The sequence below is a fragment of the Chelon labrosus genome, assembly GCF_963514085.1.
Source record: "Chelon labrosus genome assembly, chromosome: 9".
NCBI lineage: Eukaryota > Metazoa > Chordata > Actinopteri > Mugiliformes > Mugilidae > Chelon > Chelon labrosus.
Window position 1 is genome coordinate 6224155 of NC_140359.1, and position 17867 is coordinate 6242021.

Here is a 17867-nt window from a genome sequence, read left to right on the forward strand (position 1 = left end):
TTTATGTACATGGCAAACAATAAATATATGTTATGACTGAGCAGTGTATTTCAATTAAAGATAATCTTACCATCTTAATCTGCATAAAACGGGTGAGAGCTGCTCTCATGAATAGATGAGAACATAGAACCAAGCTCCATTTAAAAAAATGCCAATTTAACATGGGCTGCTTAATAAACTACTGAATACCAAAGTGTTGCAGCACATTTTTAAATAATAATATCCACTTTTCAGTGCGGCGTTCATCAAATCAAACAGACTTTAACACAAAATTAGTGTAACTGCATTTCTTGCTAAACTATCATGTAAGCTAAAACATAAATAATGTTGACTGATGAGTCAACTAGAGAGTAATTTTTGTTAAAATGGCAAAGAAATACATTTAAAATCTCTCGTCTACAGCGATACCAAGATTTGCTGATAATCAAGACATTAATGAATAATAATAACCATCGGTCAGATTGGTTTCCGTTGTCCGAGTTGACCGTTACCTGTGCTGGCACTTGTGTTAGCCTAGCCCCGTAGCTAATGCTATGTGTCCTTCTAACGAAAACTGGTAGCACTAATGCTTACCAAAAGACAAGACAATAAGTGATCATGTGTAAAGTTAGCATGGCTAACGTTAGGTGTAGCTACGAAACATCAATAGCCCATGTATGTCCCCTCGGCCTCGTTCACTCTTTAGCTAACAGCTCATGTTGCCTGACAATATAGCGTACAACGATGCTACTCGCTAGCTAGCAATGATTGTATTCTTTTACTTCATCGAATAAGTGTTGAATACCTGATGACCCCTTGTAAACAAACCCGTTACAGATGGGTTTGATCGGCGGGGCAATGGTCCGTGTCTGTCCGAGGATATGAAGGGGCTGCTCCGGATGCAAAACACATTTAAAGGCCCAGTACATCCCTGTACCCGCATACAAAACTCCTGTTATTCCTGTTTTTTTTTTTTTGTTTTTTTTTTTTGAGAATTGATCCTGAAGGCATCATGTCCGAGTGTAGGCCTGAAATGATCATCTTACTCATCGAAAGGGGATAATTACCTTATTTTCCATATTGTTTACACGATTATCTTTCCTTGTAAAAAAAAAATAACAAAAAAGTAAAACAAAATTAAAAAATATTAACACTACTCAGTAAATGAATGTTAAGACCTTTTACCTTTTATTTATGATCAATATAACATGTAATCTTAAAATACTGTGAACTATTAGTTACTAATTCATTTACATATACTTTTTCTAAAAACAAAGGCAACAGGATTTATTTGAGTTTTCTTGAATGTGTTTTCGGTGACCTGTCCAGGGTGTACCCTGCCTCTCGCCCGATGATAGCTGGGATAGGCTCCAGCAGACCCCGCGACCTTAACAGGAATAAGCGGTTACAGAAGATGAATGAATGAATGAATGAATGTGTTTTCCCATCATCCAAGTGGCTGATTCAGTTCTAAAGGACTGGTGTTTACTAGGAATCTCTGTGGGTTTTGCACAGGTGGAACTCACATGACTAGGATCTGTTAACCACACAGTACTGAACTGCAGTTAGAAGTGGAATAACCTGGGTGGGGTCCTATTTTGTTTTGTTTTGGTATCACAGTGAGTGGTAGCCTACTCTGACAGATGGCTTGAAAGAGGAGCACAGGAAGCCATCTACGTAAAACTGGAAAACTGCTCTCTGAACAGGGGAGATGGACTGAGCTTTCATTTATTAGTGAAGTCTGTCCTAGTGCAGTCCTAACATCTGTCCCCAAAATGTTTCACACCCATTCACTGAAGACAGGTATTTATTTGGAATAATCAGAAAAGCTGTTGCCCTATTCCCAGCTAATAGACTGATCATATGTGAAGGACTGGGTCAGGAGTGATGAACTAAGAGCTGCAAATACACATTAAATAGTTACTGAAAAGGATTTATTATAGTTATTACATGTATTAATGATTTAATTATTTACAAATGTACAGGTTGGAAGGTTTTATTTTAAATTACATTCCACAACATCTGCACTTTCTTATGTCTTCTTGATGAACCTGGAAAGGAAAACAGAAGGGAAAAAGGTCATTAAATAACGTTCAAATACATTTTACCTGTACTAGGCAGTCAGTGAATGATCGGTGATAGATGAGAGTTATTTGGCGCACAAAATAGCATTAACAAGTTAGATAATGAAATGTGTACGATCTTCCATACCAGGTGCAATGGTATCCAACCAAAATAACCATGGCAACCAGTCCTATTGTTGTAGCAACAGAAAGTGCTGAAACCCTCAGGACATATGATGTACCTGGAACAAGGACATGTATCTGTGAGCAAAGTGACTTCCAACACCTGCTTGTTTCTGTATTTTGAAATTATTTTGTTACTTCAGGATGTTGTAACAGTAGGTAAATGTGTTTTTAAAGATTACACTGCTGGGTGAATTACCTCTGACTTTAGCCCACACGACACAAGAGCTCTTTAAATCCTATGAAAGAAAAAATTCAAATAAAACTCTGCCACAGTTTCTCAGGCATAAACTGTACAATAGTTGCACCCACCGTTTTCCACTGACTGACAGCTCGTAAGATGATATAATAGTTCTTGCCACGCTTCAATGGTGCGTTATAGAAGCCCCCATAGAGGAATCCATCCCCTACAGTAAAATTAATTTCTGTCCCGACATGCTGGACATCTATCTGGGCCGTGATGTACTCCACTGGAGACTTGGTTTTGTTTGAGGGGTCTGAGCTCACAGGAGAGGAACAGTCAAAAGTCACGATTCCCTCCAGAGGAAGCACAAACACTTGGTATGAGCTGTCAAATCAAGAAAAAGAAAAAATATTTAGCATAATTTTGACTTTATAGATACATTTTGTAACATTGGTTCAATTAATGCAAAAACATCAGAGTTCATGGTTGAATTGGCTTTTTTAATACACTGTGATCCCTCATTTATATAAAATCATAAACCTGACATGGCCATATCATATTTTATCATATTGTAGCATATCTTATTGTATCGTATCGTATCTATCTTATCTTATTGAATGTAACCTTAGTGTATCTGATCTCTCATCTCTTTTCATTATTTACTGTAGCTTATTTTATTGTGCAATACCTATCATATCATATCACTGTATCTCTGTATCTTATTTTATGTATTATATTGTACTGTTATTTATGGTATGGCATTGTATCTATATATATTTCTATTTCTATTTTATTTGATCATATTATATTTTATTGTTATATTGTACTTATTATTACCTTATTGTATTTTAACATATTGTTGAGTCTCGTATTTGATCACATTGCGGTGTATCATATCTTATCATAACTCTGTATTGTTGTTGTATTTATCTCTTATCTCTTCTATTCATTATTTGTTGTTGCTCGTAGTATACCTGTTGTATCGTATCGCAGCTCTTATTTTATCTAATGGTACTGTGTTGCATCATATGTCTTATGTTATCATATTGTATGCTATCATACTGTATCATATTTCATATCATCTTCTTTTATTTATTGTAGCTTATTTTATGTTTTCTTGTCATGTCTCATCTAGACCCCCTACTTCATAAATTCATGTCAGCTATCTTACCCGTTTCCATCATGGCTGTTACCTTATTGGGTCCAGTGTGTTGGGTGATCTGCGTAGCTTCAGTGTTGGCAAAGGAGTCTCAAATTCTCTGTAGTAGACAACCGGAGCTGGAGGTACTGTTAAATATCAATATATTTAGTATTTAGTGTGCATTGGTCAGTGCAAAGAACACTGTGCAACAAATAAAATGTAATCATATGGGTTAGAGATTTTCAGAAAAGCTTTAACATAGATTTGTGGGAATTGTTTAATAAGACTACAGTAGAGTTGGCGGTACCCGGTAAACTGGTGTTAGTGGTGATAGTTGCTGTGAATCGGGCAGTTGTTGCAGTGATGGTGATGGTGTAGTTTGTGACTGGAAGCAGGTTGAGACAGAGTTCAACCTGGTCGGCCGTGGAGCTCAGAACCTGTCTCTTTTTGTCATGAAAGGATCGCTGGTAGTCTCTGGATCCGATGTAAGTCACCTGGATTGATTGAGCCGAAAGTGTCAAACAGTTTTCCTGCCAACTACAGTGAAAGACAGCAAATGACAGATTGTCTTACCTTGTAAACTTCTGTATCCTCATCATACTTTTCTGCTTTCCAACTCAAACACTTTTCATTAAAGATAAACAGGTGATCGATAGGTGGTTTGATTTCTGTGTGAGTTTGAAAGAAAATAGTGACAAACCATAATGATGATTATTACAAATCATCAAACATCATCACAGATGATCATAAGCCAGCCAAACTCTGAAGGACGCCAAGAAGCAGGATAATCGTTTATTTTGTGGGTTTAATGAAGGTGATGTTCTGTCATGTTTACCTACTACGTTCATACTGACCTATGCATCTCAGAGTAGATTTCTGCCACTCCCCAGAACTGCCACACACAGAGACGTTGCTGCCCCTCCAGCTGTGATATCCTGCCACACAGCGGTGGATCACAACACTTCTGTTATGCCACACCACCTCCGAGTTGGCAAGGATGGGAACTTGGCCACATTTAGCTGCAACACAATAGCTTTTAATGATTAAATAAATAAAAAAAACTCTCATCCCACATACTACTGTAAATATGTAATTTATTTCCAGTGTGGATCCTAAAAAACACAATATCAAACTCTATAGGTTTCAGCGCAGGTTTCACATGTACCCTTGTGGTTTCCAGTGACCTTTGCAACCTTTTGTGGTGTTAAACCCCAACCAGCCACAGAGTATGCAGGAGATTCCTCAACATATCAAAAATAATGAAGCTCCAACAGTTGAACAGATGTGCATGACTCAAGACTGTTACTCTACCTTTGCACCTTACAGATACTTTCCCCCACTCTCCAGATTGTGAACATGTTGAAATATTATTTCCACTCTCCTGGTAAAATCCATTCATACACTCATACAGCACAACACTGCCCGGTGTGCTGGTACGATCCCACAGTAGGTTAGTGTGGGGGACCGTTAGAGGGGGGCCGCAGCTTATTTCTGCACACAGACATGAATTAGCTCAGACTGTGGGCTATGAGACACAAAGCAGCAGTGTCCAGTCATCAGTGACAGCAGCTTAACAACATATGAAACATTAAGAGAACAATTAGCAAACCCTTTATATATGTTATGTTACATATACTCTATATGTGTCTCATGGGCATATTATAAATAATATTTAAAACAGTATAACAGCAAAAACCTCAACTAAATCTCTGTTACTTCTTAAGTTGCCAACTGAAACCAAACTTATCACTATTTTATCAATTATGTGGTCATCAGACGTTGCACCTTCACACCACAGATCAATATCCTCCCACAGTCCATTCTCTCCACATACTGAGTAGTTTCTCAGGCTCCTGGTGTAATATCCCTCCTCACACTCGTAATACACCACACTACCAACGTGTGATGTGCCATTCCAGAGCACTTTAGCATTGGGTTTAAAAACTGGCTCCCGACAAATGATTTCTACAACAAAAAGACAACAAGTCATTGTCGATCAGCTGGATGCATGTTGTCAGGAAGACAAATGAGAAAACATGTTCAGTGGCACAATTCACATAAAACAAGGTTTAGTAGACAGACAACTCAGTACACTCATGAACAGATGAGTCATTTCACCTTGACAGAGGAGAGAAGCTCCATCCCATTCTCCACCAGCAGTACAAACTGATATATTCCCCCCTCTTACACTGCGATATCCAGGATTACACTTATAAACAACCTGAGAGCCCACAGTGGAGATTTTATTCCACAGCATGACTGAGTGAGGAATGGGTAGTGGCTCACCACAGTCAACTTCTACAGAGATGGAAATCACATTGTTCAACAGGGGGGAAAAAAAGATGTCATTAATCTCTGGAACATCAGGAAAACTAGCTGACAACATTTTGCACCAAGATGTTACCTTTGCATGAGATGTCTGCCTTTGTCCAGTGACCATTCATTGTGCACACTGACACATTGTTTCCCTCACTATGATAAAATCCTGTATTACAAAAATATGTCATTGTGCTTCCAGGCCTGGAGCCACCGTTCCACACTTGCCCAGTGTGGGGCAGAATAGGAGGATCCCCACATAATATCTCTGAGAGAGGAAGGAGGGTTAATGACAATTCCAAAAATATTAGACACATAACACATTTCAAGCATTAAGCATATTAAATAGAATTTTAATTCAAACATGAAATCTTTGACAAAAGTGACAGATATTTTAACTTTAGGACAGCTTAAAATTGAGGCCAGTATATTAAAGTGCAATACCACTAATGACAACTGGGAGCTGGCTCCAACATGGACTGTGCAGTGTGTTAGGCTGGAATAACCCTCCGTGACGTCACCCATAAAAGGTTCTAACTCTTAGTGTCTTACTGACTCTTACTGGAGTCTAGTCTCCCGCCTCCTGGCTAAAATGAGCAAAGAGGTACACCGGGACACCGAGATAGACAGCTAGCAACATGTGAGGCACTCATCTGGCACTCAAAGTGTCTACATATTTAATTATGGACATATCTAAACCTCAGTACAATGTAAACATTATGTAAAAACTCTTCCCTGTACAGTTATATAGATGTAAAGCTACAGAGTCTGTATACCAAGCTGTAGACATGTTTATTTCTGATGTAAATATGGGCGTTTTAACATGGAGGTCATTAGCGATTGACTCACTGTTTGAGCCAGCCTCAAGTGGTCATTTGTGGAATTGCAGTTTATGGCACTTCTGCTTCATTTTTCAGCCCTGGGGGGCTCCTATTTAAAAAGCGCCAACTTCTTTCATCAAATACTAAGTCAGTACATTTTTTCCACAAGTGCTCTGAAGTTAATTTCACTATTTAGTAGCTATTAGGCCTCAGAGAGAGGTATGTTTGGAGGGGTGATTGACATGACTGATCTGACAGTGTTTAGATGAGGCAAGTCAGGTGAGTAATTCACCTGTGAGTTTCAGCACATGCACATTGTTGTTGCCTTCAAATGGAATTCATAAGCTTGTGGTTACGACATGGGAAGCCGCGTAAACGAAATGCTTGGCGGAGGCGTTCAATCGCAAACATTGACCGTAAGTCACAAGAACTCCGCTGCTAGGCAACTGTTAATATCTAGAAGCCACAAAAGCTAACAGTTAGCAAGCTAACAGGTGGGTACAATAAACCCAACATGATTCCATGGGAAGTCATTAACACAAAATGCTCAGTGGTCAGACTCTCCCGTCATTAATACAAGATCTTGGTGAAAAATTAATGCAACACTGGATGGAACTAAATCTTGTGACATTACAGAAGCTTACTGAAAGAAGGCCATAGCGAAAGTGGGCTGTAATCAAAGCTAAAGGTGAAATATTAGTGTGTGACCTTTTTTTTTTTGGTGGCACCTTTTTTTTAATTTTTTTTTTGGCCAGCAGTGTATAATACTGGTGTTATACACTGATTGTGAATACCACAAGAGGGCGCCCTTCATATGGACTCTTCTCATTAATATGGTAAACAAGACTAAAGGCACCAAGTGTGGAAAAGTGCTGACTGCTTAGCTAGAAAAAGTGAAAACACTTAACAATTTTCCTAAAACATAGTAGGAAACACAAGAACTAATTTCCTGCCTTCTTAAATTTGAAAAGAATATTATATATCAGTTTGTTAAATGAGTGCATTACCTTGGCATGACAGAGTTGGGGCTGTCCACTGACCACTTTCATTACAGATGGATACATTTTGTCCTCCTTTGTTATAAAAGCCCTCTTTACAGAAATAGACCACAGTGCTGCCTGGGGTTGACTTATTATTCCACTTCAACTCAGTGGATTCAATTAAAGGAGGATTTCCACACAAGATCTCTACAATGAATAACATTCACCACAACAATGAGATTTAAACACACAGAATTCAGGTGCATAATGACAAACAAGACGACCTCGTACATCTGTGTGCATCACTGAGAAGGATAAATAACTTGAATGATCTGATTAAACGGCACATGTACCTTGGCAGAGCACAGACGGTGTGTCCCAGTGTCCAGCTGCTGTACAGACAGACACATTTCCCTTTCCAATGTTATGATATCCATTGATACACTGATAAACCACCTCAGTGCCCATCCTCGTGCTCTCATTCCACAGCATGTGAGAGTGAGCGAGGACAGGAGGAGAGCCACAGTCGACCTCTGAGAGCCAAAGCAGTGACATGCTGTATGAAACAGTTTTCCCTAGGAAATCTCCAAGAACGCCAATCAATCTGTTTCTGTGCTTCTGAAACTGGTTAGTAACTGATGGTATGTTGGTATAACATGCATAAGCATCCATCAATGCTTATTATCACCCTTCTTAAGGTTTAACAGCACTTATCATGCTTGACCTTTACTCATAGGTGCAGTACCACTATATACTTTTTGTTCCTTGTAGAAATAAGAACAGACAGATACATATAACATACAGAACAGCATTCATTTAAAGACTTGTGATGTGTGTAGACCAGATGAATATAAGTCTTTAGATTGTAAATGTTCATATTGTAATCACACTAACTTAACCTGGGCCAAAAAGTTGGACTTGAACACACTGCAAAGACAGCTACCACTCACTGAAACCACAACACTGAAACCTAATGATTCCCTCCCATCACACTGTATTTTGTCAAGTTTTAATATAAAAATACTGACTGGCACAGCTCTAAAAAAATTGAGATTGATTGTTGAGAGGACGTGAGACATTTGTTACCTTCACAGACCATGGCAAGTCCTCTCCATAGTCCGTCCGCTCCACAAACAGAGCTGTTGTCTCCCCTCCTCCACACAAAGCCTTCCTCACAGACAAACGTGGCCACGCTGCCATATGTGGTTCTGGTGACTAACTGCAGCACCGTGTCCTCCACTGAAGCAGGCTGGCCACAGTCAACCACTAAGTGGAACAAGTGCAGAAAACTCATGTTGAGATCCAGCTTTTCTCAAACTGACAGATGTTACATAACTGGATGGTGTTGGTGGTGAAGTCTCTGAGTAGCACATTTATATTCACTCCAGAAAAGGGACAAATGTAATTTACCAGTATATACAGATATCCAATATCTCGTTAATGCAACTTTACCTTTGCAGGAAGCATTGTCTCTCTTTGGTTGAAAGGGCTCAACTCCATCGTGGACTCGGTATCCCTCCTGGCAGCTGCAGTCAAAACTGCCCTCAAGATTTCTGCACTGACCCCCATCTCCACACAGCCCTGTGACCCTGCACTCGTCAATGTCTGCACAACAAAAGGAAAATGAGCAGGCGACATGACAACAATCATGACTACAAAGTGCAATATCAGACAGTGGAATCCCTCTCCACTCTGCACTGACTGACACTGTTGTGTAAAATATGACTGCGAAGTGTACTTTTTTCTTTCATTTTCCATTAGAAGTCTGTTTTTAACATCTTGCTTTAAAAAGGCCCGGCCTAAACTCACCCTGGCAGTGGGTTCCATCATTTGGGATGAAGACAGCCATGTTGTTAGAAGGTTTGTAGCCATTCAAGCAGGTACAGTAGTAGCTGCCAAATGTATTGTGGCACATGGTGTGCTGCCCACAGATCTTACTGGCTCCTATTTGACATTCATCTTTGTCTGGAAAAAAAATCAGAATATCATCACACTTGAAATGAAGTCAGCGAAATAGGTCTATTGGAATGACTGTATGATACCGTGTGCAGACCTGTGTGGATATTTTTGACATCAAGAAAACCTTTTGGACGAACATGAAATGTGGTAAACACACTCATGGATTGCAGCAACAACACTGTTCACTAGATGTTTTCGTTTGGACCCGTCAGTCTCAGCTGTAGTTTGTGTTTTGCGCTAATCCACAAATGTTAGCATGCTAACTTGCTAAAATTACTAGCAGTTAGGTCAAGGGACAATTGCCACTAGTCTTAGACTTGTTTTGGCTACTTGATGAACAAATAATAACTTCTGACATGTTATCGCCTTATAAAATATGATATTTTCTGATGCTAAATGCTCTGCTGCATCCATTACACAGTCACTAGCTTTCCTTGTCTATTGTTAGGTGCTATGCAGGTGCCAAAACTGTGGATCTGTTGAACCTTTTTACCACACAGCAGTCCGTGCTGCTGGACATGACCCGATGAGACACTGGGAGGGTACAAAGCCAAAGAAACTGAGACAATGAGCTGAAAGTCACTAAAACCCCTGTAGAGCTCAGGAACACGGATAGTTCTCTGAGGGTTTAATGTCTAGACTGTATATAAAGATGGATAACATGTCTCTATGTCCTCCTATGTGGCCAAAGTGGGGCAATAAATGGGCCTAGGCTAGACTCAATCATGGCCACACCTCTACGAACGTTTGACATAGCCTGACTGCTTGAATGATGACAGTCATTGACGCTGGTTGTGCAGTTAAACTGACCTGACTGAATATGCGATATGCAACAGCCTTTCAGCTCACATGTCAGGTAGCACAGTTTACTGCAGAGCCAATCATTTCTTTTGAGGTCCTGTCACGTTGTTCATTTTTATATATAGTCTTGAGTCACATGACACAGTCAGTTTGATTTAATATTGAATACAAAAATAAAATTTAGATACTCTTTAAATATTTAAAGTGTCATCAGTTCTGATAGACAAAAATACAGGTTTAAATAAATGGCCTTATCATGTATCTTCAGTTTTTGTCCCTACCTTGACAGAAGTTTCTTCCATTTCCAACAAAGCCATACTTGCAGTTACAAACTTTTCCAGAACCATCTGACTTGTCTTCACATGTGGCATTAGCGTGGCAAGATAAACACACATCCAGCCCAGTTTGGCCCGCTGCTGATATACCTGAGAGGATATTAAGGTCACCCACAAGTCAGTATCTTTTTCCACTGTTCTTTACATGTCAGCAATATAGTACATGATGAAGATGTTAAATTTACAAATAACAGGCTAAAGTCTAACCAGTATTCTTACCTGCAAAGACAAAGAGCAGAAAAACCACAATCATTCTTCTGCTTCTTTCATCCATTCTCCTTGAGAGGCTCGTTGTTGTTCTCTTCACTTCAACAGATGCTCCAACCTTCTCATCCCCATCTTCGTTTTTTTTAAAAAATTTTATTTTTGTACTTCCTTCTTGCGGACCATTATGATGCTGAGCGTATTTGATAACCAGAACAGAGCGGCTGCTGTGTGTGGGTGAGCTGAGGTCACCCTGTGAAATGACTCCTTTTCTCAATGATCTTCTCGCAGCTGGTGGTTTTGTGGCTTCATCTGTCATTCTCTGGCACATTCAGTTACTATTCCCACTTGCTGATGATACGGTCAGTGTGGTGAACTGCACATGCATGCTGTTCAGGCTGATAAGGCCTATATTTAGCCTAACGAACCTGCCGGATTCCCTCTTACAAATGTCATTTAGTAACACATAATTGTGTGCCTATTACCTTTATCATCATGACATTTGCTAAAAATTTGAGTTTGGTGTGGGTCTATGAATAAATACATCTGTCTAACGGAATCATACAGCTTAATCTTTGTGACTAACTAACTGTTGTTGATCAAAATGTTTATGGATATTATGGTTCAGCACACCCTATGTTCACTGATGGCTCATTAAACCCATGTATAGTTTGTACTTAAAGCTAATGAAAGCAACATCCTTTCTGGGCCCACCACAGGGTCTGTAGTGAGTGCTGGGGGGTGTTAGTTGGTGTGCTTGGAGTGGGAGGGGGAGATAAGTCTGTTGAGCTCATATCTCTGAGCCCAGCAGGGTCCTAACTGGGGTTTTGCTGTCACTCAAACCAGTAGGCTAGCGCCTCACACCACTGTCTGCTGGATTGGACTGATTAAGTGTCCCTCAGAAAAGATGGCCCCCAAACCTTTCTGTCCAAAAAATAAACTGTATATAAAAGGTCCAAACCCAAGATCAGACTGAACTGATGCCTTTATGTGAGCCCACATCTAGAACAGGACATCATACATTGTTCAAACAATAGTTTTGCACGGTGGTCAGTTGGGACCTTTTATTTATCTATGCATCATCTTTTTAAATGCTGGGATATTTCTATTTTGTGGTATTTATTGACTTTATTTATTGATTTTCATGCCAATTATCCAGCTCTACTAATACAGCAAAACCACTAGTTCAGTCAGAAATCTGCCAATTCGAACAGTGCAACCTGTACCATGATTGCTGTGTAAACTTTTTCCACGTCCTGTGACACAGAGTGAAAAACTCTCACTAGACATATAACTGTTATTAATGAGGTTTTCTTTATTTGATGTTAGCACCTGATCTTTCAAGACCTTCTGCGTTGTTATCTCAAAGTTTGTCATTGCAGTCAAAATACTACAGAAACATGCATTTTTTTAGTATCACAACAAATCATAATAGACTTTATAAATATGTAGGTTAAACTTGATTATCTAAAATGTGAATATAAATCAAACTGAAAGCACAACACATATCCATAATGAGGAGGTAATTTTAACACAGGCTGAGGTTTGAAAATATTTTTGCTGGTTGATTTGATTTAATGAAAAAAAAAATTAAAAAAAATTGTCCTTTCACATCTCCTACTGTGAGTTAGTTCAGAACTCAGAGGTCTCCAGGGCAGCGTCACATGGTCGTTAGACATGGTCTCAAACTGTGACCTCCTGCAGGGTCATAGCACGGTGCAAAAACAGCAGCGTTTCTTTTTGTGAGCAGTCACAGCGTCCTCAGGTGGAGGTGCTTCGGGACATGCCGTTTCCTCCTTACACTCTGACACTGAACAACTGGAGGTGGACAACAGCCTCCCGCACACCAGGTCGGCAGCTTTCCCATCCATGACAGACAAGTCTGTCACTGTTTTCTCTCTCAGCGACATGTCTCCATCATCATCGTCATCTATCAGCACAAACTCCTTCAGGTAAACCATCTCCACCCCGTGGAGGCTGTGGTTCTCCGCTGGTTCCTCCAGAGTGTGGGCGTCCACAAAGGTCAGAGTTGAAGTCTCTGTCAGGCTCTCGTGTGGGTCTGTGGAGAGGTCCTCCGGCCCCGAGTAGGCCTGGCTGCTTGAATCCATCATCCACGCGGAGTTCCTGTGAGCAGTCTCGTCTTTTATGCTGTACTTTTGTTCCTGGTTGTTGGACATGATGTCTGAGGCAGAAGACATCTGGCCTGTAGCATCTCTGCTGGTGAGCTGGTCTCTCCTGGCGTGTGAACCGTTCTCTAGAGCGTGACCATTCCCACAATACATCTTAAAAGCTACCTTCTGGAGGTCATGGTAGACCTGGACGGTGCTGCTCTCAGTTGGGGATGAGAGCAGGATGCTGGTGGTGTCGCCTTTTCTTTGCTTCTTCATGTATTTCTCTTGTCACACTGAGAAAAAACAAAAAACTGGATGTTAATTCTTGACCATAGAAGTCTGAAAGTGTGAAATTATTCTAAAGACAGCATCCCACTATTACAAGTGGAAATAGAAAACTAAAATTATATATTTTTTTCTTACCAGATGCTTCTATTGTTCTGGTTTCTATTTAATATTAACAACATAATAATAACATAATAACACAATCTTCACATTAAATAACAATAAAACCACTGCTCAGACTGTTAAAATGACTGGCAGAAATACTGCAAAGCACACTTGAAGTCTGCATTTCTGAATATTTTTTCTGTCTCTACCCGGCAGGCCTCAGACAGATGAGTCCCCCCATATCAAATCAAATCAAATCAAATTTTATTTGTATGGCACTTTTCATACTAAAAGCAATACAAAGTGCCTCACAGAGGCTAAAATCAGCAAAGACAAAACACAGGCTAAAAACACTAAGGACAAAACCCAACCCTCCCACCCCCGTAAAAACACAGAGATACACAGAGACACACACCCACCCACGCACACATACACACACCCCCCACCCCCCCACACGTAGAAACACATACACACGCACACACACAAAGGCTCACACTCACTGTACACGTTAGAGAGAGACATGGCCGGCACTGAGACCTGGAGCAAGGAAAAAGCCACCTTTGGGGGCCGACCGCATCGAGAGGGCCTCCAGCCCACGACTATAGGCAATGCCGCCGTAGAGAGACAGCCCCGACCCGGGTAGACAGGAGGCCCTACACCAAGGTGCAGAGCCCTCCAGCCACCAGGGCCAGAGCCACCCACAGGACAGCACCCCCGTCAGTAGACCAGAGCAGCTCCCAGTGCGGTAGGCCCCCATGAGGAGACACTGGAGCTAAAAACTGAGGGACTAAAACTGTAAGACAGAATAAAAATGACCAATATAGATAAGATGCCTTCAGCTTGTACAATTAAGACATGTAGTTAAAACATATTATTAAAGTAAAAATAAATTAAAAAATAAATTTAAAAAATAAATAAATAAATAAATAAATGATAAAAAGAAGAACTGCTAAGAACTAAAACTGCTAAAATCTGAGGGCCGAAAACTAAAACTTTAAAATGGGGTAAAAATGAAAAGTATAGATAAAATGCTTTCAACTTGTGCATGAAGACATGTAGTTAAAGCATATCAAGAATCTGATTAAAAGGTAGGGTAATAAAAGAAATCAGTTAAAAGCCTGATTGAAAAGGTGGGTCTTGAGCCTCTTTTTAAAAACATCAACAGTCTCTGCAGCCCTGAGGTTCTCCGGCAGGCTGTTCCACAATCGGGGACCATAATAACTAAAAGCCGCCTCCCCGTGTGTTTTCGATCTAACTTTTGGTATGGTTAAAAGGCCAGTGCCAGACGACCTCAGGGTCCGCAAGGGTTGATATGGTAAAAGTAAGTCAGATAAATAAGAAGGCCCAAGACTGTTAAGACACTTAAAAACAAGTAAAAGAACCTTGAAATCAATCCTGAAGCGCACGGGAAGCCAATGCAGCGATTTTAAAACCGGTGTAATGTGCTCCCGCCCTCTGGTCCTCATCAGCACTCGTGCGGCTGAGTTCTGAAGTAGCTGAAGATTAAAGATACTTTTTTTGGGAAGACCAGAGAGCAGGGCATTACAATAATCTAAACGACAAGAGATAAAAGCATGCATCAGTACCTCCGTGCTGGCCTGAGAGAGAAATGAACTGGATGAACTGGATGAGCCCAAGGTTTCTTCCTTACCACCTTTTCCTTAGTATTTTTCTGGGGTTTGAGGTTCTGTTTTTAGACAATGGGGACTGTTATTGACACTAAGATAAAATACCTTTTTGAAAGTTGTGTTATGCTGGTTACAAATAAGTCTGTTGGATTTTTGGATCAGTCTGAAATGAAATATCTCCACATGCCAGCAAATTATTTCCCCTTTTAGCAACAAATTATTTTAATGGGGATTCTATTCATGTATTTGATCCTAAACCAGGAGTTTGAGTCTTGTAACACAACAGCATAAAAACAACTCTAAATTTTCCCCTTTGTTTTGTGTAAAGAAGTACACATACATGATGAAAATGTTTACATTTAATGAAGTATCCTTTTACAAAACATTTTAGGAACAATCTAAAATTTCTTAAGGAAAATACACTATATTACCAAAAGTATTCGCTCACCCATTCAAATGATCAGAATCAGGTGTTCTAATCACTTGGCCTGGCCCCAGGTGTATAAATTCAAGCACTCAGGCATGCAGACTGTGAAACAAGACATTTGTGAAAGAATGGGCCGCTCTCAGGAGCTCAGTGAATTCCAGCGTGGAACTGTCATAGGATGCCACTTGTGCAACAAATCCAGTCGTGAAATTTCCTCGCTCCTAAATATTCCACAGTCAACTGTCAGCTCTATTATAACAAAATGGAAGCGTTTGGGAAAAACAGCAACTCAGCCACGAAGTGGTAGGCCACGTAAAGTGACGGAGAGGGGTCAGCGGATGCTGAAGCGCATAGTGCAAAGAGGTCGCCGACTTTCTGCACAGTCAATTGCTACAGAGCTACAAACTTCATGTGACCTTCAGATTAGCCCAAGTACAGTACGCAGAGAGCTTCATGGAATGGGTTTCCATGGCCGAGGAGCTGCAGCCAAGCCACACATCACCAAGTGCAATGCAAGGCGTCGGATGCAATGGTGTAAAGCACGCCGCCACTGGCCTCTAGAGCAGTGGAGACGCGTTCTCTGGAGTGATGAATCACGCTTTTCCATCTGGCAATCTGATGGACGAGTCTGGGTTTGGAGGTTGCCAGGAGAACGGTACATTTCAGATTGCATTGTGCCAACTGTGAAATTTGGTGGAGGAGGAATTATGGTATGGGGTTGTTTTTCAGGAGCTGGGCTTGGCCCCTTAGTTCCAGTGAAAGGAACATTGAATGCTTCAGGATACCAAAACATTTTGGACAATTCCATGCTCCCAACCTTGTGGGAACAGTTTGGAGCGGGCCCCTTCCTCTTCCAACATGACTGTGCACCAGTGCACAAAGCAAGGTCCATAAAGACGTGGATGACAGAGTCTGGTGTGGATGAACTTGACTGGCCTGCACAGAGTCCTGACCTGAACCCGATAGAACACCTTTGGGATGAATTAGAGCGGAGACTGAGAGCCAGGCCTTCTCGACCAACATCAGTGTGTGACCTCACCAATGCGCTTTTGGAAGAATGGTCAAAAATTCCTATAAACACTCTCCTCAACCTTGTGGACAGTCTTCCCAGAAGAGTTGAAGCTGTAATAGCTGCAAAAGGTGGACCGACATCATATTGAATTCTATGAGTTAGGAATGGGATGGCACTTCAGTTCATAGAATGAGTAAAGGCAGGTGAGCGAATACTTTTGGTAATATAGTGTAGGTGCCCTTTTGGCACATTTGCTGCCACCTGCTGTTGAGGTCAGGGTCTTAGTGTTGCATTAAGTTTGAAACTTATACTAAAGCAGCACAACCCTTACTGGCCAATTAGGAATCCATGGCAATTTTGTTGAAATTTTGTAGTCAGTGTCTTCTGTCTTCTGTTTCGCACTTTGCAAGTTCATCCCAAATTCATCCCATGGGCCAGATTGCACCCGACACCCGACTACACACAAAAGTCACCTCATGAGGAACAGTCATGCTATCAAATTGTGCCAGTTTATCAGATAGATGTTAAGATAATTCACTGGTAAAAGGAAAACCTTGACCTGCTGATGGCATGACAGTAAACGTTGACAGGTGGCCAAAGAATTTAGGAAATTAGGAAGCTTCATTCTACTTTTGTTGTCATTTCGCATTAATTATTAATTTCTTTTTAGTTTAATTTATTCACCCGACACGTTTATCCGTCAGCCTTACTATATACATGGTACTATTGTGCATCTGCATTATTAACATTATGTTTCGCAGTAAGCAGGGAAGGTAAGAGTAAGTGCAGAGGAGCTGTTTGATGGACAACAGTGGGCCAGTAGAAGAGAACCAGCTGTCATTTAGTTTTGGCCTCTCTGAATAAATAAATGAAGCTGGTACTTTAAAAGAAGCAAAAAATAACCTGAATTCCCCGAGGATCGGCTCTTTGAAGACGAAGACAGACAAAATCCTCTAAAGTGCTCTAACCAGAGAGTGTGTGTTTCATTTCTTTAAAACACACCATCCCCCTACAAAGAAACATTTCATATGAGGTGATGAATGCGTTCCTCTTCAGAACATTTAGGCTGAATATTACATGCTGTATCTCACTAATCTGTCATCGTGACTATACGGTAACAGGAAGGCTCATGTCTGTAATGTTACATCTTAATGGATAAATAGTTGCATCTACTTTTAAAATAAAAATAAAATTGCTTTGGGACAAATTAGATATCTACAGACTTTTTCAAGGGGTGTGTTTCCCTTTGCCACATGCTAAATGCTCTGTCGTCTTTACAGGAGCTTAACAAACTGACCTTCTTACACTTGACTGACTCATATGCTTGACAGAA

At 40.5% G+C, this 17867-nt stretch overlaps 1 protein-coding gene across 2 annotated transcripts; it reads right to left on the reverse strand.

Moving 5' to 3' along the window:
* Positions 1-1185: 1185 nt before the first annotated feature.
* Positions 1186-11649, reverse strand: susd1 (sushi domain containing 1). 2 transcript variants are annotated; one of them, XM_084551569.1, is made up of 18 exons: positions 10982-11649; positions 10709-10852; positions 9477-9632; positions 9120-9272; positions 8754-8933; positions 8021-8200; positions 7695-7874; positions 5955-6134; positions 5669-5848; positions 5336-5515; positions 4862-5041; positions 4405-4569; positions 4124-4218; positions 3858-4044; positions 3603-3696; positions 2538-2793; positions 2425-2464; positions 2039-2284 (listed from the first exon to the last, which is right to left on the reverse strand). In XM_084551569.1, the coding sequence occupies exons 1-18, from the start codon at positions 11295-11297 to the stop codon at positions 2151-2153; spliced, it is 3000 nt and encodes a 999-aa protein (XP_084407695.1). In that variant the 5' UTR covers positions 11298-11649; the 3' UTR covers positions 2039-2150. The 2 variants fall into 2 exon arrangements, with proteins under 2 accessions (XP_084407694.1, XP_084407695.1); XM_084551568.1 differs by lacking the exons at positions 4862-5041; positions 5336-5515; positions 5669-5848; ... (1 more) ...; positions 7695-7874; positions 8021-8200 and adding an exon at positions 1186-2030 and having other exon boundaries at positions 2191-2284; positions 10982-11615.
* Between the last annotated feature and the right edge of the window lie 6218 nt (positions 11650-17867).